This window comes from Schistocerca gregaria, chromosome 3 (assembly GCF_023897955.1).
Source record: "Schistocerca gregaria isolate iqSchGreg1 chromosome 3, iqSchGreg1.2, whole genome shotgun sequence".
NCBI classification, from domain to species: domain Eukaryota; kingdom Metazoa; phylum Arthropoda; class Insecta; order Orthoptera; family Acrididae; genus Schistocerca; species Schistocerca gregaria.
In genome coordinates this window covers 524,771,666-524,793,399 of record NC_064922.1, presented here as the reverse complement: position 1 = coordinate 524,793,399, position 21,734 = coordinate 524,771,666, and the positions used below count along the sequence as shown (strand labels likewise).

At 39.9% G+C, this 21,734-nt stretch overlaps 1 protein-coding gene across 1 annotated transcript in view; it reads right to left on the bottom strand.

Moving 5' to 3' along the window:
* LOC126353992 (dynein axonemal assembly factor 11) overlaps nucleotides 1-21,734 on the bottom strand; it is a 214,485-nt gene that overhangs the window by 124,663 nt on the left and 68,088 nt on the right. Inside the window, exon 3 of the mRNA XM_050003297.1 lies at nucleotides 21,057-21,231. Coding sequence (XP_049859254.1) covers nucleotides 21,057-21,231 — 175 coding nt within the window. The remainder of the gene's footprint in view (nucleotides 1-21,056; nucleotides 21,232-21,734) is intronic.

Here is a 21,734-nt window from a genome sequence, read left to right as displayed (position 1 = left end):
AAATAATAGCTTTAATTAAAGAAAACAATGCTAAGTGAGATAGCAAAATTATAGTTTGTGACAGGAGAAAAAGAAAAGTTATCAGTAACTTTTGTACTGTAATTTGGCCAAGTCATGTGGTCAGCTAGAGTGGCTGTATGTATTCTACAACCTAACTTGCATGTGAAACATCAGTACATAGTCACACTCATTATTAGAATAGCAAGCAGGATGTAAGTCACTATGGCAACAGTTACGTTAAGCAAAATATGGTTGAATGCTGTAATATGGGTAGCACCTGGGTCTAATGATTTTTTGCACCTCCTGTGCCACTAATTAAGCCAACAACTTGAACAATACAGTGTAGTTAGTATTTGAAAGAATTGACAAGGAAGCACGTGTACTGAGAGAGAATTTAAATTCCAGAAACAATTATAGGAATGGTTTGATAGTGTCCGTCAGACCTACGTTCAAGTGTGCAGAGAACCAAAATTCAGGTCCCAGGATATAGCACATGAATGCTTTGAATAGAAGTCCATTACTTGGTACGTTTGTGGAGTGAAATTCTGACTGGGACATACAACTGAAACCAGTATGCCATGGTACAAAGGTTCTATTAATTTGACTATCAGTAGGGGACCAGCTGAATTTGTTATGTATGAGACAAACTATCTTCGTTATGTTCCAAGAAAAAACAGAGTCTGCAAAAGGCACTGAATTGTGTTGCCAATGTCTACTTGGAGATCGGGCAATGTGGAGTGATGCTGAGTTGTGGTTCTTCAGTGGCAACTGAACAATAGGTTCTTCAGTTTGGTGGTGATTGGAATCTTATTTCTGCAGATTCCTTCACAACAACACAACAGCCTTCTCCATGGTAACAGCTTGTGCTCTTCTCTTTCGTAATGCAAGTTATCAAATTCCATAAACTTTTAACGTAACTTTGTCATACCAGAAAATGGTGGAAAACATATAGAAACACTGTCTCAACGTAGCAGAATAGTGCAGATACATGACAATATCATTCAATAGTAGAGGCAGACAATAAAACATTGGAGTACTTACTTATCACTATCTCCTAGAACTTTCAGAGCTGAGTGTGCCATTTCTCTGAGAGAGCACTGTCTTATAGTGTAATGACAAAAATGCCCCAATCCTAGAGGTCACATGCAGTCTTGGCATGTGCAAGAGAGTTGGTGATGGGCTCCTGCACAGATCAGTCATACACACCCTTGTTGAGGTTAAGTAGTAGGAAGTATTTGTTAGAAAGTGGAATTAATAGGTGAAAGTCTTATGACTATCTGTAGAAGAAACATATTTCAATAATTCAGTTATTTCATGAAAAGGCATGTGGGATTATTTATGAGATTTATGGTGGATACAGTGTTGTGTTTGAGAATCAGTGATTGTCATGGAGAAACATGTTAATAGTAGACTGGAAATGAAAAGGATTCTTTAAACAGTGATAATTATGCCAGTGTGAATGTGAAACAAATATAACTGTTTGGGTGTAGCACTCTGTGTGAACACTGTGTTGACAAACATCGTCGCTGGTGGTCAACAGGGACCTCGCACAAAGTTCAGATGTTTCTGATGTGTATGTTCCTTTCATTAATAACATTGTATCTGTGTTGTGTGATTACCTATGCACCACAGCCCTACACATATATGAATAAAACAACAAGAAAAATACCAGAAAGATGATTACTTGTATCATATGAAAATTCAGTTGAGGACACTATTAAATTACAAGGAGAAAGAATGGCTGGTCACTATTTATCTTCAGGCATGAAAATTTTGAGTACTGCTGATAGGAACACTCATAAATGAAAAACAATATTTCCAATCTTTTAAGAATTTATGTTCCTCTGGCAGGGAGGAAAGTCCATAGGCCTTCTCCTTCATTTTTGTCTCCTCTGATCTTCACATCAGGTGGCTTCCTCTCAAACTTGAGTTTGGGTACTCTGCTCCTCCTTTCCGATCTTCTCCAACCAATTATCCTTCCTCCTTGACGATGAAAAATAAACCATAGAAAAGTCTGTAGCTTCTCTTATCTACCTTTCTATTGGAAGCATTTGAAATTTTGTCTTTGAAGTTAAGTACTGGCCAGCAACTCCAGCTGCTTGTAATTTATAAGTACAAACAGTATCCAAAAAAAAGGTTACTGTAATTCATGCTCTATAATGTATGGCTTAAGAAATTAAGTTTGATGATAAGTCTATCACATGTAACTATCAACAAAAACAACAATAACATTCATAAATATAATACTAGAAGAATCCTGTCGTCCAGGTGACCTTGCCAGCTCACAGCAGGGTCATTGTCTATGCTGTGGGCATATATGGGTTAAGGATGATGTTGAATGACGTACATTATTCAACACCATCCTTAACCCATTTATGCCCACAGCATAGACAATGACCCTGCTACAACGTGACAAAGTCACCTGGACAGCAGGCTGACCCATACAACACATATACCAGGCTGGTAGCACTGAGCATCCGGCAGGGGCCTAGGAAAATAAACACGGGGGTTACAGCTAATTTACCATACCAGGCGCATGAAGCAAATAGGCCCAAGCTAGACACTGTTGCACCAACTGGGTATGTGAACAATTTTGAGAAATAATTACTAGTACAAGTTTGTACAAGGTCATTTCTGGAAAAAGTTTGCAACTAGATGCATACAAATGTAAGTATACTAAATGTATTGTTTTATTTCTTAGTACAATTTTTGTTATGGTAAATTACATATGTGACTTAGACAATACACATAACCATTCTTATAAAATTTATTTTCTAGCTGGAAATAGTTTTGTGGGTTAGTAACAGCCCCATGGGCATAAATTATGCTTAAAGTTCTTATTATTTTCTTTTTGAGGCCCCAGCAGAAGCTTACTGCTAACGAAATAGCTGAGCTCCTTGAGGCTTCAGAAGATGATGATGTCCACCTTGTAGAGGTATGACATCAGACAGCAACTTCAGAGAAATGGATTGTGGCAGCATAAATAGGTTGAACTGAAATCAATTACTCACTTCAGCCAGAGGGTGGTACTACAACACAAACATGATGATGATGATGATACATCAAGTCTGTGAATCTATTCCAATGACATCTGGGACCAATTCATGCAGGTCACGAAACTGCATCATCACTCTGATGAATAGTCTGCCTCAGCCGGGCAGTGCGACAGGGCTGACAATCATTCTGGTGGTCCTTCTTTATGACAAGGAAGTCAGCTCATCATGCCACACAAATGGACAAAGAGAGGTTTGCTTCCCTGAAAGGATGAACTGTCACTGCTGGCTCCATGAGTAGTGCTTACCCTCAATAAAGGCAGTGAACCAACAGAGTTCTTTGAGATATTTTTCAATCGAGAGATGTCATAAGACATACTGTAAGGCACACGGTATTGTACACGATTGAAAAACATAATGCTAGTTTCTATCTTTTGGGGGATGAAATGTACTGTTTTCTAAATATATTGATTCTCAGTTGTTAAACACCTTTACCATGACATCACATGTATTGAGAGGCCAAAAGAGATATGCACAATGTTTTAGTGGCCAAATCGATGTAATGTAACCAGTTTGAAGAGAAAATTAGGCATTTTCATGTCACAGATAACAACAAGTTAAGCACATGTGACAAAATGGCTAAAATGGCTAAAATTGACATCATGAAAGTAAAATTTCTTGTCTACACACCCAATGAGAAAATCGTTAGCACTGATTAATGAAAGATACCTGCTTATGAACATCATGGCTGTAAAGCCAATTTGTTTTGGATTCAAAGTATAGATTATAGCAACTTGTTTAGGGTACTGTTTCAAGTTGACTTGTATGAGGGATGACCTGAATCATGAGATGCTGGCCTCAGAGAACATATTTTTACCAGGCTGACAATTACAAAAAAAATTAATATCCAGACCAACAGTTTTCTGTGTATTGTACAAATTTTTTCACATCCCCAGGATTGCCAAAAACTTTGCAAGGAAACAATGTGAAAATTACTGGAACTGTTGACCAAAAGAGAGTAGGCAAATGTCTGCTAATGGAGGTCAAGTCTTGCAAAAAGCAACCCAGAGGAACTTATAACTACAGGTCAGACACGAACAATAATATGTGCTTTGTACAATGTAATGACAACAGTTTGGTTTCACCATTGTCTAATGAATTTGGAGTACATCCCATTCAAAAAGTGCATCGTTATTCAGTCACTGCTAAACAGAAAATTGATACTGATCAAACATTGCACATCAGTAAAACTAATTTATGAGTAGAGTACAAAGACTAGATGCTAAAACTAGAGTTTACCGAATTGCCATTATGATGTGGCTTGTTAATGTCACAGTCAACAATTCTTCATTGCTTGCACGATCACTAGCAATGAACATGAGGTACAATGGAATTTCACAAATCTATTGCAGTTCTATACCCCAGAAATATGGCAATACTAAAACTTAGGATGTGCCACAGTGCCAAATGAGGATGATTGTATATGTATCTGTAAGCAAAAATTTGCTCAGCATATGATTCTCACTGGTCAGGTCAGAGGAAGATGTGCTTTTTGTAAAAATAAAACTGTTAAATTGTACTAGAAATATAACATAAATTTTGTATCACAAATACTTTGGGGAGTTATGTTTTATGTTCCTTACCTACCTAGCATGATTACTTAATACACTCCTGGAAATTGGAATAAGAACACCGTGAATTCATTGTCCCAGGAAGGGGAAACTTTATTGACACATTCCTGGGGTCAGATACATCACATGATCACACTGACAGAACCACAGGCACATAGACACAGGCAACAGAGCATGCACAATGTCAGCACTAGTACAGTGTATATCCACCTTTCGCAGCAATGCAGGCTGCTATTCTCCCATGGAGACGATCATAGAGATGCTGGATGTAGTCCTGTGGAATGGCTTGCCATGCCATTTCCACCTGGTGCCTCAGTTGGACCAGCGTTCGTGCTGGACGTGCAGACTGTGTGAGACGACGCTTCATCCAGTCCAAAACATGCTCAATGGGGGACAGATCCGGAGATCTTGCTGGCCAGGGTAGTTGACTTACACCTTCTAGAGCACGTTGGGTGCCACGGGGTACATGCGGACGTGCATTGTCCTGTTGGAACAGCAAGTTCCCTTGCCAGTCTAGGAATGGTAGAACGATGGGTTCGATGACGGTTTGGATGTACCGTGCACTATTCAGTGTCCCCTCGACGATCACCAGAGGTGTACGGCCAGTGTAGGAGATCGCTCCCCACACCATGATGCCGGGTGTTGGCCCTGTGTGCCTCGGTCGTATGCAGTCTTGATTGTGGCGCTCACCTGCACGGCGCCAAACACGCATACGACCATCATTGGCACCAAGGCAGAAGCAACTCTCATCACTGAAGACAACATGTCTCCATTCATCCCTCCATTCACGCCTGTCGCAACACCACTGGAGGCGGGCTGCACGATGTTGGGGCGTGAGCGGAAGACGGCCTAACGGTGTGCGGGACCGTAGCCCAGCTTCATGGAGACGGTTGCGAATGGTCCTCGCCGATACCCCAGGAGCAACAGTGTCCCTAATTTGCTGGGAAGTGGCGGTGCGGTCCCCTACGGCATTGCGTAGGATCCTACGGTCTTGGCGTGCATCCGTGCGTCGCTGCGGTCCGGTCCCAGGTCGACGGGCACGTGAACCTTCCGCCAACCACTGGCGACAACATCGATGTACTGTGGAGACCTCACACCCCACGTGTTGAGCAATTCGGCAGTACGTCCACCCGGCCTCCCGCATGCCCACTTTACGCCCTCGCTCAAAGTCCGTCAACTGCACATACGGTTCACGTCCACGCTGTCGCGGCATGCTACCAGTGTTAAAGACTGCAATGGAGCTCCGTATGCCACGGCAAACTGGCTGACACTGACGGCGGCAGTGCACAAATGCTGCGCAGCTAGCGCCATTCGACGGCCAACACCGCGGTTCCTGGTGTGTCCGCTATGCCGTGCGTGTGATCATTGCTTGTACAGCCCTCTCGCAGTGTCCGGAGCAAGTATGGTGTTCTTTTTTCCATTTCCAGGAGTGTAGTTCATAATTTGTAATAAGAAAGACTGATCTCAAATTCCTAATAATAAACACTGATTAGTATAAAATATAGTTTATTTTGATTATACCTGTTATATAGTGCCACACAATCTTATGTGTTCTGGGGGTCATTATTGACTGACTGATAAATTCTCCTATCTGAACTGACAGCTAGAAATTACTGTTACTGCTGTTGTCTGTGATCACTAATAAATGACCTGTGTGAAAAGCTTAAAACTCCATACTAAAAAATCCTCTGGGTATGTATGAGTTAATTTGGCACAGAAAGCAGTGAGGCATACACCCATAATAATCTATGCACACCTACTCAGTGATAAGAAGAATCTAATGAGTGTTGTTGTTGTTGAAGTCTTCAGTCCTGAGACTGGTTTGATGCAGCTCTCCATGCTACTCTATCCTGTGCAAGCTTCTTCATCTCCCAGTACCTACTGCAACCTACTTCCTTCTGAATCTGCTTAGAGTATTCATCTCTTGGTCTCCCTCTACGATTTTTACCCTCCACGCTGCCCTCCAATACTAAATTTGTGATCCCTTCATACCTCAGAACATGTCCTACCAACTGATCCCTTCTCCTAGTCAAGTTGTGCCAGAAACTTCTCTTCTCCCCAATTCTATTCAGTACCCCCTGATTAGTTACGTGATCTACCCATCTAATCTTCTGCAGCACCATATTTCAAAAGCTTCTATTCTCTTCTTGACCAAACTATTTATTGTCCGTGTTTCAGTTCCATACATGGCTACACTCCATGCAAATACTTTCAGAAACGACTTCCTGACACTTAAATCCATACTCAATGTTAACAAAATTCTCTTCTTCAGAAACGCTTTCCTTGCCATTGCCAGTCTACATTTCATATCCTTTCTACTTCAACCATCATCAGTTATTTTGCTCCCCAAATAGCAAACTCCTTTACTACTTTAAGTGTCTCATTTTCTAGTCTAATACCCTCAGCATCACCCGATTTAATTCAACTACATTCCATTATCATCATTTTGCTTTTGTTGATATTGATCTTTTGTCTTCCTTTCAAGACACTGTCCATTCCATTCAACTACTCTTCCAAGTCCTTTGCTGTCTTTGACAGAATTATAATGTCATAGACGAACTTCAAAGTTTTTATTTCTTTTCCATGGGTTTTAACACCTACTCCAAATTTTTCTTTTGTTTCCTTCACTACTTGCTCAATATACAGATTGAATAACATGGGGGTAGGCTACAACTATCTCTCACTCCCTTCCCAACCACTGCTTCCCTTTCATGCCTTTCCTTATATACCTTCTAAGATAAGTCGTAGGGTCAGTATTGCCTCACGTGTTCCAAATTTTCTATGGAATCCAAACAGATCTTCCCCAAGGTCGGCTTCAGCCAGTTTTTCCATTCGTCTGTAAAGAATTCGCGTTAGTATTTTACAGCCGTGACTTATTAAACTCATAGTTCAGTAAATTTCATGTCTGTCAACACTTGCTTTCTTCAGGATTGGAATTATTATATTCTTCTTGATCTCTGAAGGTGGTTTGTCTGTCTAATACATCTTGCTCACCAGATGGTAAAGTTTTGTCAGGGCTGTCTCTCTCAAGGCTGTCAGTAGTTCTAATGGAATGTTGTCTACTGCTTGGACCTTGTTTCGACTCAGGTCTTTCAGTGCTATGTTAAGCTCTTCATGCAGTATCATATCTCCCATTTCATCTTCATCTACATCCTCTTCCATTTCCATAATACTGTCCTCAAGTACATCACCCTTGTATAGACCCTCTATACACTCTTTCCACCTTTCTGCTTTCCCTTCTTTGCTTAGAACTGGGTTTCTGTCTGAGCTCTTTATATTCATAGGAGTGGTTCTCTTTTCTCCAAATGTCTCTTTAATTTTCCTGTAGGCAGTATCTATCTTACCCCTAGTGAGATAAGCCTCTATATCCATACATTTATCCTCTAACCATCCCTGCTTAGCCATTTTGCACTTCCTGTCGATCTCATTTTTGAGACATTTAGGGAGCGAAAGGCTATTTATAATTTGTACAGAAACCAGATGGCAGTCATAAGAGTCGAGGGGCATGAAAGGGAAGCAGTGGTTGGGAAAGGAGTGAGACAGGGTTGTAGCCTCTCCCCGATGTTATTCAATCTGTATATTGAGCAAGCAGTAAAGGAAACAAAAGAAAAATTTGGAGTAGGTATTAAAATTCAGGGAGACGAAGTAAAAACTTTGAGGTTCGCCGATGACATTGTAATTCTGTCAGAGACGGCAAAGGACTTGGAAGAGCAGTTGAACGGAATGGACAGTGTCTTGAAAGGAGGATATAAGATGAACATCAACAAAAGCAAAACGAGGATAATGGAATGTAGTCTAATTAAGTCGGGTGATGCTGAGGGAATTAGATTAGGAAATGAGACACTTAAAGTAGTAAAAGAGTTTTGCTATTTGGGGAGTAAAATAACTGATGATGGTCGAAGTAGATAGGATATAAAATGTAGACTGTCAATGGCAAGGAAAGCGTTTCTGAAGAAGAGAAATTTGTTAACATCGAATATAGATTTATGTATCAGGAAGTTGTTTCTGAAAGTATTTGTTTGGAGTGTAGCCATGTATGGAAGTGAAACATGGACGATAACTAGTTTGGACAAGAAGAGAATAGAAGCTTTCGAAATGTGGTGCTACAGAAGAATACTGAAGATAAGGTGGATAGATCACGTAACTAATGAGGAGGTATTGAATAGGATTGGGGAGAAGAGAAGTTTGTGGCACAACTTGACTAGAAGAAGGGATCGGTTGGTAGGACATGTTTTGAGGCATCAAGGGATCACAAATTTAGCATTGGAGGGCAGCGTGGAGGGTAAAAATCGTAGAGGGAGACCGAGAGATGAGTACACTAAGCAGATTCAGAAGGATGTAGGTTGCAGTAGGTACTGGGAGATGAAGCAGCTTGCACAGGATAGAGTAGCATGGAGAGCTGCATCAAACCAGTCTCAGTATTCCTTTTTGCCTGCTTCATTTACTGCATTTTTATATTTTCTCCTTTCATTTGGGTAAAATATTCTGGAGGTAAAATAGTCCCCCATTCGGATCTCCGGGCAGGGACTACTCAAGAGGATGTCGTTATCAGGAGAAAGAAAACTGGCATTCTACTGATCGGAGCGTGGAATGTCAGATCCCTTAATCGAGCAGGTAGGTTAGAAAATTTAAAAAGGGAAATGGATAGTTTAAAGTTAGATATAGTGGGAATTAGTGAAGTTCGGTGGCAGGAGGAACAAGGCTTCTGGTCAGGTGACTACAGGGTTATAAACACAAAATCAAATAGGGGTAATGCAGGAGTAGGTTTAATAATGAAAAGGAAAATAGGAATGCGGGTAAGCTACTACAAACAGCATAGTGAACGCATTATTCTGGCCAAGATAGATACGAAGCCCACACCTACTACAGTAGTACAGCTTATATGCCAATTAGCTCTGCAGATGACGAAGAAATTGATGAAATGTATGATCAAATCAAAGAAATTATTCAGATAGTGAAGGGAGACGAAAATTTAAGGGTGACTGGAATTCGGTAGTAGGAAAAGGGAGAGAAGGAAACATAGTAGTTGAATATGGACTGGGGGTAAGAAATGAAAAAGGAAGCCGCCTGGTAGAATTTTGCACAGAGCACAACTTAATCATAGCTAACACTTGGTTCAAGAATCATAAAAGAAGGCTGTATACATGGAAGAAGCCTGGAGATACTGACAGGTTTCAGATAGATTATATAATGGTAAGACAGAGATTTAGGAACCAGGTTTTAAATTGTAACACATTTCCAGGGGCAGATGTGGACCTTGACCACAATCTATTGGTTATTACCTGTAGATTAAAACTGAAGAAACTGCAAAAAGGTGAAAATTTAAGGAGATGGGACCTGGATAAACTGAAAGAACCAGAGGTTGTACAGAGTTTCAGGGAGAGCATAAGGGAGCAATTGACAGGAATGGGGGAACGAAATACAGAAGAAGAAGAATGGGTAGCTTTGAGGGATGAAGTAGTGAAGGCAGCAGAGGATCAAGTTGGTAAAAAGACGAGGGCTAGTAGAAATACTTGGGTAACAGGAGAAATATTGAATTTAATTGATGAAAGGAGAAAATATAAAAATGCAGTAAGTGAAGCAGGCAAAAAGAAATACAGACGTCTCAAAAATGAGATCGACAAGAAGTGCAAAATGGCTAAGCAGTGATGGCTAGAGGACAAATGTAAGGATGTAGAGGCTTATCTCACTAGGGGTAAGATAGATACTGCCTACAGGAAAATTAAAGAGACCTCTGGAGATAAGAGAACCACTTGTATGAACACCAAGAGCTCAGATGGAAACCCAGTTCTAAGCAAAGAAGGGAAAGCAGAAAGGTGGAAAGAGTGTATAGAGGGTCTATACAAGGGTGATGTACTTGAGGACAGTATTATGGAAATGGAAGAGGATGTAGATGAAGATGAAATGGGAGATATGATACTGCATGAAGAGCTTAACAGAGCACTGAAAGACCTGAGTCGAAACAAGGTCCAAGCAGTAGACAACATTCCATTAGAACTACTGACAGCCTTGAGAGAGACAGCCCTGACAAAACTTTACCATCTGGTGAGCAAGATGTATTAGACAGACAAACCACCTTCAGAGATCAAGAAGAATATAATAATTCCAATCCTGAAGAAAGCAAGTGTTGACAGACATGAAATTTACTGAACTATGAGTTTAATAAGTCACGGCTGTAAAATACTAACGCGAATTCTTTACAGACGAATGGAAAAACTGGCTGAAGCCGACCTTGGGGAAGATCAGTTTGGATTCCGTAGAAATGTTGGAACACGTGAGGCAATACTGACCCTACGACTCATCTTAGAAGCTAGATTAAGGAAAGGCAAACCTAACTTTCTAGTATTTGTAGACTTAGAGAATGCTTTTGACAATGTTGACTGGAATACACTCTTTCAAATTCTGTAGGTCACACGGGTAAAATACAGGGAGTGAAAGGCTATTTGCAATTTGTACAGAAACCAGATGGCAGTTATAAGAGTCGAGGGACATGAAAGGGAAGCAGTGGTTGGGAGGGGAGTGAGACAGGGTTGTAGCCTCTCCCTGATGTTATTCAATCTGTATATTGAGCAAGCAGTGAAGGAACTGGGACCGGACCGCAGCGACGCACGGATGCACGCCAAGAACGTAGGATCCTACACAGTGCTGTAGGGGACCACACTGCCACTTCCCTGCAAATTAGGGACACTCTTGCTCCTGGGGTATCGGCGAGGACCATTCGCAACCGTCTCCATGAAGCTGGCCTACGGTCCCGCACACCGTTAGGCCGTCTTCCGCTCACGCCCCGGCATCATGGTGTGGGGAGCGATCTCCTACTCCTACACTGAATAGTGCACGGTACATCCAAACCGTCATCGAACCCATTGTTCTACCATTCCTAGATCGGCAAGGGAACTCGCTGTTCCAACAGGACAATGCACGTCCGCATGTATCCCGTGCCACCCAACGTGCTCTAGAAGGTGTAAGTCAACTACCCTGGCCAGCAAGATCTCCGGATCTGTCCCCCATTGAGCATGTTTGGGACTGGATGAAGCACGGTCTGCACGTCCAGCACGAACGCAGGTCCAACTGAGGCGCCAGGTGGAAATGGCATGGCAAGCCGTTCCACAGGACTACACCCAGCATCTCTACGATCGTCTCCATGGGAGAATAGCAGCCTGCATTGGTGCGAAAGGTGGATATAAACTGTACTAGTGCCGACATTGTGCATGCTCTGTTGCCTGTGTCTATGTGCCTGTGGTTCTGTCAGTGTGATCATGTGATGTATCTGACCCCAGGAATGTGTCAATAAAGTTTCCCCTTCCTGGGACAATGAATTCACGGTGTTCTTATTTCAATTTCCAGGAGTGTATATCTATCTGATACATTCTAGTACCTCCAGGCTTCTTCCATGTATACAACCTTCTTTCATGATTCTTGAACCAAGTGTTAGCTACGACAGAGTAAGGAGTAAAGCAGATTTAAGGGAAGAGAGACGATTAATGCGATTAAGAATTAGGACATAAATCTCATCTCTAGAGTTTCGGGCTACTAGTATCTGGTGGAAGGTTCCAAATAGTCTAGTTATTATCGCAAGCACTCAGGTTCCTTGAGTCAAGGGACAGGACCTGAGTACTTGCTACCATATTTACACAAATCTAATGCACACTTTTTTTTTTTTACCATATGCAGTATGCATAACTGGGACTCAATGGACCTGAGTACTTGCTACCATATTTACACAAATATAATGCACACTTTTTTTACCATATGTAATATTTATAACTGGGATGTGTATAAGATTCTATATCACATCACATTTGAGTATAAACTTCATTATATTGTTGTTGGCTTATTACCGCATAGTGTGTTGGCATTAGTAGTCACGAAATGGAAGGCAAGCAGAAAAGAACATCACATAGTGCTACTTTCAAGTGTAAAGTAATTCTTTATGCTGAAATATATGGTAATGGTGGAATGAGAGTTCAGTGTAACTGAGAGTAATGTTTGGTTATGGAAGAAACAGAAATTGGCATTGTTTGCAGCTACCACTGCCAGAAAGAAATTCAGTGGCCCTTGCAGAGGAAGACATCTTGATGCTGAAGTAAAAGTTTTGGAATTTGTCCATGAAAGGAAGAAGAATGAGCAACCTGTGACTAGTGACACCATAAAATATGAAGCAAAAGATGTGGCTGCAGTTCTTAATACACCAAGGCAAGAGTTTAAGGCTAACAGTGGATGGATTGATTGCTTTATGAAATGGGCAAACTTATCTCATGACACCATACAACAGTATGCCAAAAGCTTCCACAGTATTTTGAGAAAAAACTTCTAGGATTTCAATGGTACGTTATCACACTTTGGAAAGAGCAGAATTTTTTGATGGACTACATAGGCAAAGCTGATAAGACGCAAATTTTATTTGATATGCCATGTAATTACATGACTGATCAGAAGGGGACAAAAGGTGTCACCATCAAAACACCAGGGTGTGTAAAACAGCACATTACTGTACTGTTGGCAATCACAGCAGATGGGCGCAAACTTCCCTCTTTCCTAACCTTCAAGTAGTAGACAAGCCCCAAGACCCTTAAAAGTGAAAAGCTCTTCCCTGATGACATCACTGTTTCATATCAAGAGAAGGGATGGATGACTGAAACTTTAATGCTTGACTGACTCCAAAAGTATGGAAACTCCATCCTGGTGGGCTTCCCAAACTACCATCAACATTTTGTCTTGATGCATTTTGTGGGCATTGCACTCATGACATAAAAAAGAAGATCCACAGCCTAGCCAGTGACCTTGTTATTATTCCTGGAGGAATGACTTCTGCATTACAACCTATGAACATTAGTATAAATAAACCTATCAAAGGTTACATTCAGGAACAGTTCAAAAAATGGTTTTGTGAACCAAAAATACCATGAACTGATTCCAACAGGAAAAATTATGTGTCCAGCAGACCACATAATTGCACAATGGGTTTTGACTGCCTGGAAAACCACTGAAGTAAGACTGATCATGGTGCATTTCAAATACTTTGGATGGCGTTGAAGGTGACATGTTCTGGAACGACACTGAAGTTGATGGGGAAAGAGTAATGAATCAGTTTCTGATGTAAACTCTTCAGAAGATACCAGTAATGACAATATGATTGAATAATGATGAGTTACAACTGTAATTTATGGTATGTTTGTTTGCATGTCATATAGGTAATCATGTTTTGTGTTCTTTTTTATAATCACTGTGTCATGTAACAATGGGGCACTTAACAATGGGTCACATAAAATTGTTACTGTTTTGATAGTTTGTGTATATATCCATTGCTGTGTAAAATAAATTTAGCCCACCAGAGATTTACCAACTAAAATTGGGGCATGCTTTACATTCTATGGCACATTAGATTTGCATAAATACAGTGTATCACATGGGCTATTTGGATTCTCCTACCCGATACTCATTTCCCTGAACTGCAGAGATAGTAGATTGCCCTCCAACACCTCCTTGCATCCTGAGAGTCTCCTTGATTTAATCTCCCTTTCTTTTATCATCTCTAACCTAATCTCCCTGATACCTTCCTCTTCATGTATGTCTACTGTCACCATCACTACAGTTTGGACCCTATCATACTTATGCCTAATGACCTGTTCTTCCTTTTTAACCTTTCACCCTGAGGAATGAACTTATAGTTTCTAAAGCTAGAATACTGTCAGAATTTTTACTTTTGTATGTGTCTATAGACAGTAGTACACATTTCGCCTCTTGAAGGTAGGCACTGGCCAGCAAGTCTGTCTCATACTTTATGAGTTTTCTTGACTGAAATTTCCTTTGATACAACTCAGAATTCTTTCATCTCCATTGAATAATTTCTTAATGTGTAATACTACAATGTGTGTGTGTGTGTGTGTGGATTGATAGAGTTAAGTATAAATCACTGTTTTTGTTATGGTCTTCAGTGCAGAGACTGGTTTGATGCAGCTCTCCGTGCTACCCTATCCTGTGCAAAGTTCTTCATTACTCAGGAGTAACTACTGCAACATACATACTTCTGAGTCTGCTTACTGTATTCATCCCTTGGTCTCCCTCTATGATTTTTACCCTCCATACTTCCCTCCAATACTAAATTGGTGATCCCTTGATGCCTCAGAACATGTCCTACCAACTGATCCCTTCTTCTAGTCAAGTTGTGCCACAAATTCCTCTTCTTCCCAGTTCTGTTCAGTACCTCCTCATTATTTATGTGGTATACTCATCTAATCTTCAGCATTCTTCAGTAGCACCACATTTCAAAAGCTTCTATTCTCTTCTTGTCTAAACCATTTATCGTAAATGTTTCACTTCCATACATGGCTATACTCCATACAAATACTTTCAGAACGGACTTCCTGACACTTAAATCTATACTCAATGTTAACAAATTTCTCTTTTTCAGAAACACTTTCTAAGTGTCTCATTTCCTAATCTAGTTCCCTTAGCACCACCTGATTTAATGCGACTACATTCCATTATCCTCACTTTGTTTCTGTTGATGTTCATCTTTATCCTCATTTCAAGACACTGTCCATTCTGTTTGACTGCTCTTCCAGGTCCTTTGCTGCCTCTGGCAGAATTACAATGTCATTGGCGAACCTCAAAGTTTTTATTTCTTCTCCATGGCTTTTAATTCCTACTCCAAATTTTTCTTTTGGTCCTTCACTGCTTGCTCAATATACAGATTGAATAACATTGGGGATAGGCTACAACCCTGCCTCACTCCCTTTCCAACCATTGCTTCCCTTTCATACCTCTTGACTTTTATAACTGCCATCTGGTTTCTGCACAAACTGTAAACAGCCTTTTGCTCCCTGTATTTGAGAAAAGTAGGTTTGCCTTTCCTTAATCTATATTCTAAGATAAGTAATAGGGTCAGTATTGCCTTGCATGTTCCAACATTTCGATGGAATCCAAAATGATCTTCCCTGAGGTCAGCTTCTACCAGTTTTTCCATTCGTCTGTACAGAATTCGTGTCAGTATTTTGCAGCCGTAACTTACTAATCTGATAGTTCGGTAATTTTCACATCTGTTAACACCTGCTTTCTTTGGGATTAGAATTAATATATTCTTCACAATGTCAGAGGGTATTTCGACTGTTTCATACATCTTCCTCACCAGTTAGTAGAGATTTGTCATGGTTGGCTCTCCCAAGGCTATCAGTAGTTCTAATGGAATGTTGTATACTCCCATGGCTTTGTTTCGACTTAGATCTTTCAGTGGTCTGCCAAATTCTTCACGCAGTATCATATCTCCCGTTTCATCTTCATCTACGTTCTCTTCCGTTTTGATAATATTACCCACAAGTACGTCGCTCTTGTATAGGCCCTCTATATACTCCTTCCATCTTTCTGCTTTCCCCTCTTTGTTTAGGATTCATTCAGTTAGTTCTCTTTTTTCCAAAAATCTCTTTAATTTTCCTGTAGGCTGTATCTATCTTACCCCTAGTGATATATGTCTCTACATCCTTACATTTGTCCCCTAGCCATCCCTGCTTAGCCATTTTGCACTTCCTGTCAATCTCATTTTTGAGACATTTGTATTCCTTTCCGCCCACTTCATGTACTGCATTTTTCTGTTTTCTCCTTTCATCAATTAACTTCAGTATCTCTTCTGTTACCCAAGGATGTCTACAAGCCCTTGTCTTTTTACCTACTTGATCCTTTGCTGCCTTCACTTTTTCATCTCTCAAAGCTAACCATTCTTCTTCTATTGTATTTCTTTCCTCCGTTATTGTCAATCATTCCCTAACACTCTTTTTGAAATTCTCTACAACTTCTGGGTCTTTCAGTTTATACATGTCCCATCACCTTAAAATGCCACCTTTTTGCAGTTTCTTCGGCTTTAATTTGCAGTTCATAACCAATAAACTGTGGTCAGAGTCCACATCTGCCCCTGGATATGTCTGACAATTTAAAATCTGGTTCCTAAATATCTGTCTAACCATTATATAATCTATCTGAAATCTTCCAGTGTCTCCAGGCCTCTTCCACATATACAACCTTCTGTCATGATCCTTAAACCAAGTGTTAGCTATTATTGAGTTATGCTCTGTGTAAAATTCTACCAGGTGGCTTCCTCTTTCACTCCTTACCCCTATTCCATATTCACCTATTACTTTTCCTTCTCTTCCTTTCCCTACTATCAAATTCCAATCCCCCATGTCTATTTAATTTTCATCTCCCTTCACTATCTGAATAATTTCTTTTATCAAATCATAGATTTCTTCAATCTCTTCATCATCTGCAGAGCTAGTTAGCATATAAATTTGTACTACTGTGGTAGGCGTGAGCATCGCATCTATCTTGGCTACAATAATGTGTTCACTATGCTGTTTGTAGTAACTTACTCACGCTCCTATTTTTTATTCATTATTAAACCTACTCCTGAGTTACCCCTATTCGATTTTGTATTTATAACACTGTATTCACCTGACCAAAAGTCTTGTTTCTCCTGCCACCAAACTTCACTAATTCCCACTATATCTAACTTTAACCTATCCATTTCTCTTTTTAAATTTTCTAGCTTACCTGCCCAATTAAGGGATCTGACATTCCACGCACCGATCCATAGAATGCCAGTTTTCTTCTCCTAATAATGATGTCCTCCTGAGTACTCTCTACCCAGAGATCCGAATGGGGGACTATTTTACCTCTGGAATATTTTACCCAAGAGGATGCTATCATCATGTAACCATACAGTAAAGATGAGTGCCCTCGAGAAAAATTATGGCTGTAGTTTGTCCTTGCTTTCAGCTGTTCGCAGTACCAGCACGGCAAGGCTGCTTTAGTTAATGTTGCAAGGCCAGATCAGTCAATCTTCCAGACTGTTACCACTGCAACTACTGAAAAGGCTGTTACCCCTCTTCAGGAACCACATGTTTGTCTTGTCTCTCAACAGATACCTCACAGTTGTGGTTGCACCTACAGTACTGCTATCTGTGTCGCTGAGGTAAGCAAGCCTCCCCACCAACTTCAAGATTAAAAGGGGGGAAGATGGTATAAATCAATATATGTCAATCTATATAACTATATATAAATCACTATTATCAAAAAATTAACATAAATCATAATCATGCAGATGGTCAGCATGTTGTCCTGTATTTCACTAACAAAGTGTATAACATATTACGATTGTAAATTCAAAGTGTGAATATTACACAATTCCACCTGCTTAGCAAATGAAGCAAACTGTTTGGTTCTTATTGTATTTTATGTGGTCTAGTGTGGGCCTTAAGGGGCTTATGGGGACACCATCAGTTCATGACTGATTCCTTACACAATTCCAAAAACTAAAGTTTTTTAACTCTGTTTTCATTCCAAAACTGAGCCACGGATTCTAAGAGAGATGTTCAAAGCAAATGGCTGAAATTCTTATGATATATTCCTAAGATACCAATCTTGAACAACCTTGAAAATGTTCTCAATATCTTTAACCCTCTCCAAGTTACAGAGGTTCAAAGTTACCCTACAAATACACAAAATACGCAGATAAAATAAACACATAAAATCTGGCATGAGGAGAAAACATACTTTATAAAGTGATATAGCACAAATGAATTTGCTGTAAAGTATCTCCATTATCATCAGAAGGGCACTGGGAATCCCATGTTTTAATAGTTGTAATACTGACGCACATGCAAAATATCAGTCCACTTAAAATCCTGCCTGAAGTGTAAAATAGTTTTACATTATGCCAATTTCACATACGTAAAACACCAAGTTTTTACTGATACATAAACTTCTTTTCGTATGAGTGACATGCCCTGTTGTGGCAAGGAAAAGAAGGGATCCAGTGGAAAAATGTTCCTATCCAAGAACAAAGAACGTGAATAAACTCCTGTTTAAAAGAATGTGTCTGAAAAATGGACTACCAGCTGCCTCATTCTACCTCCCTCAGCACCTTCAAAAATGTTTGCAAAAATTTTGGCATGTGGACATATTGACACCTTTTTACACTGAGAGAGAAGTAGAGAGTGACAATGGGAAAGAAACAATAGTAATAATAAGTACTAGACAATATTAGACAGTAGTTGTACAAAAAAGAGCAAAGAAGACAATGGCAATGTAAGAGGAAGAGAGGAACACAACTGCACTGGAATATAGTTGACACTGACAGAACAGTCCTAGGAAAAGAGCGAAGGAGACAGCGCCAGTAGGACAGCAATAAAGAGAAGGAAGAGGTGGAAGTGGGTGAGAACCAGTGATAATGAGAGACAGAGACTATGACCATGACAATGAGGAAGAGAGAGAAAGATAGTGACAGTGAGAGGAGACAGCAACAGTGGAAAGGAATGAAAGAGATAGAAGGAGTACGAGAGAGCAAGAAGAAGACAGTGACAGTGAGAGGACACAGTAGTCGTAGGACAAAGTGAAGGAGTCTGTGGCTGTGACACAAGGGACAGTGACAGTTAGAGAGACACAAAGAGATAGTGACCATGTGTTGGGATGAATAAGTGAGTGAGAATGGGACAGTGGGAGTGGATGGGTATGAGTGACTTACAGTGATGGGCTAGTGGGTATGAGGAAGTTACAGTTAGGGGAGTTTGTGGGAGTGAAGGGTGAGATGCAGGTTAAAAAGAGCATGAACGTTTTGCATGCCAAAATTCTTGGGTACATTTTTAAAGGTGCTAAGGAAGGTAGAATGGGGCAGCTAGTACCCCACTTTTCAGTCAGTCTTTCAAACAGGAATGTAGTTGCCTTTTTAGTGATTGGGTAGGAGCATTTTTCTGCTGGTTGTACCTATGCACATAAAAGGAAGAAGAGAACCAATTAAGTACCATACTAATATTATATATTGTGAGTGCCTCTCCTAACTTGTTCAGGGGACAAGGGAGAGTGACAGTTGGAGAGAGACACAAAGAGATAATGACAATGTGTTGGGATGAATAAGTGAATGAGAATTGGACAGTGGGAGTGGATGGGTATGAGTGACTTACAGTGATGGACTAGTGGGTATGAGGAAGTTACAGTTAGGGGAGTTTGTGGGAGTGAGGGGTGAGATGCAGGTTAAAAAGAGCATGAACGTTTTGCATGCCAAAATTCTTGGGTACATTTTTAAAGGTGCTAAGGAAGGTAGAATGGGGCAGCTAGTACCCCACTTTTCAGTCAGTCTTTCAAACAGGAATGTAGTTGCCCTTTTAGTGCTTGGGTAGGAGCATTTTTCTGCTGGTTGTACCTATGCACATAAAAAGAAGAGAACCAATTAAGTACCATACTAATACTATATACTGTGAGTGCCTCTCCTAACCTGTTCAGTTGTACTTATATCCAAGTGCTGGATGCATCCTTTTAATGAGTTACTATGTAAGATGTTCGAGTGCATGGAACTGAAGAGTTAAATTGGTTTCAGATGGTAATTTAATTTTTGAGAATTTTCTGTTCCATTTTTTCTTTCTTTTCAAACAGATCACCTAATTATGACTTTCTAAAAGTCAATGAATATAATAGTACTTTGTGGTCTGTGGCACTAAAATAAGAATAAAAGAACTTTGTTAACAACTACTTCTTAAAATAACAATAAAAGAACTTTGTTAACAGCTACTTCTTAACTATAAGACTGCTACATGCAAGACTTTATTGTTGCACCTCAGACACTGCATTGTCATGCCTCCCATCATGAATTGGTTGTTGAATGTATCAAATGCCTTTTTAGTTTCTCAATTTCATTTTTGTCCTAGGGTGTCAGCTTGAAGCTGGATCTGGTACGGTTAGGAGTATTTATTTACAATAGTTATACTGTTCATTGCAGTATATAAAAATACTTAAGTCCAACAATAATGACTGAAGGTGCTGAATCAACAGCAATCACAGTATGGACATTGCTACACCAACTACAGGATTTACAGCAAACAACAAAGTAAGGTGAAGGTCTGTTGAACGTGCTATCATCAAACTGACAATGAAATCATGTACTATAGGTTGAATTATGAGCAGTTGAATTTACATCAAACTATAAACTTGAGTGTGGTCTGCCAGAAGTGCTGACACTAATCTGACAACAAAAGCATTTATTAGACATAATCCAAATTTTTAGAATGAATTACAGAAGATATTTGAAATAACTGTTATACAGTGAGACATGGAGACAGAAGAGCTGGCCAATACCTACTTCTAAAAACAAATATTTCAAGTAATGTAAGACAAACACTTAGAAATTAGAAACAAAGCTTCCAAGCATTTCAAACTTTTATGTTCATTTACCGTGGAGGAGAAACGGATTTGTTGGGGAAGGCTGGAAAGGAGGGGAAGGTCACTCACAACCCAGGTTGAGATTGATCTGCTTGTTGTAAAGATGAGAGCACATAAAGGTGAAGGGAAAGGTGTCAGTGTAGGAGGCAGCATATATTTCTGTAATTATCCAAACAATATTGAAATGCTACCAGTAAAATCAGAATTACTTAACATGCTGTGTTTTACTTACAGAGTATGTAAATGAATGTTATTCTTCAGAGACTCAACTGTTTGAAGCTGTCCAATAAAATTTAAAGTCAAATCCAATTTCTGCAATGATTCACATGCCTCAAGATTTTCTATTAGCTCTATGTTATTCAGTGCCAAATTCAAGTATTCAAGCTTTTTCAGTTTTGAAAGATTTTCTGTGCAAAAATGAGAAAATATTGACATAAATAAGTAAATATAACAAATTTGCAGTAATTATTTTACATTATGTGATAAAGACACATGAAGCTTTTCTACAAGATTTTCAATGTATTTTGATGCACAAAAAATTTCATTCTACGTGTCATTGTGTCATTCAGCAATGTGTGTGTGTGAGAGAGAGAGAGGGAGAGAGAGAGGGAGAGAGAGAGGGAGAGAGAGAGGGAGAGAGGGGGAGAGAGAGAGAGAGAGAGAGAGAGAGGAGAGAGAGAGAGAGAGAGAGAGAATCACCTCGAAACAACTATTTCAGCACAACTGTCTTTATAACTGAAACACTGTGACATCACTTGAGCTGTAAACTGTGTTAACTGCTGAAATGAGATAAAATTATTTCTTTTTTATTGAAAAGCATTATTTGACTAAAAAGAGGCCAGTTTTATTCCTATTGCTATGTAACGATGACATTAATGTTTCATGAAAGAGACTGTATGATGCATTTCTA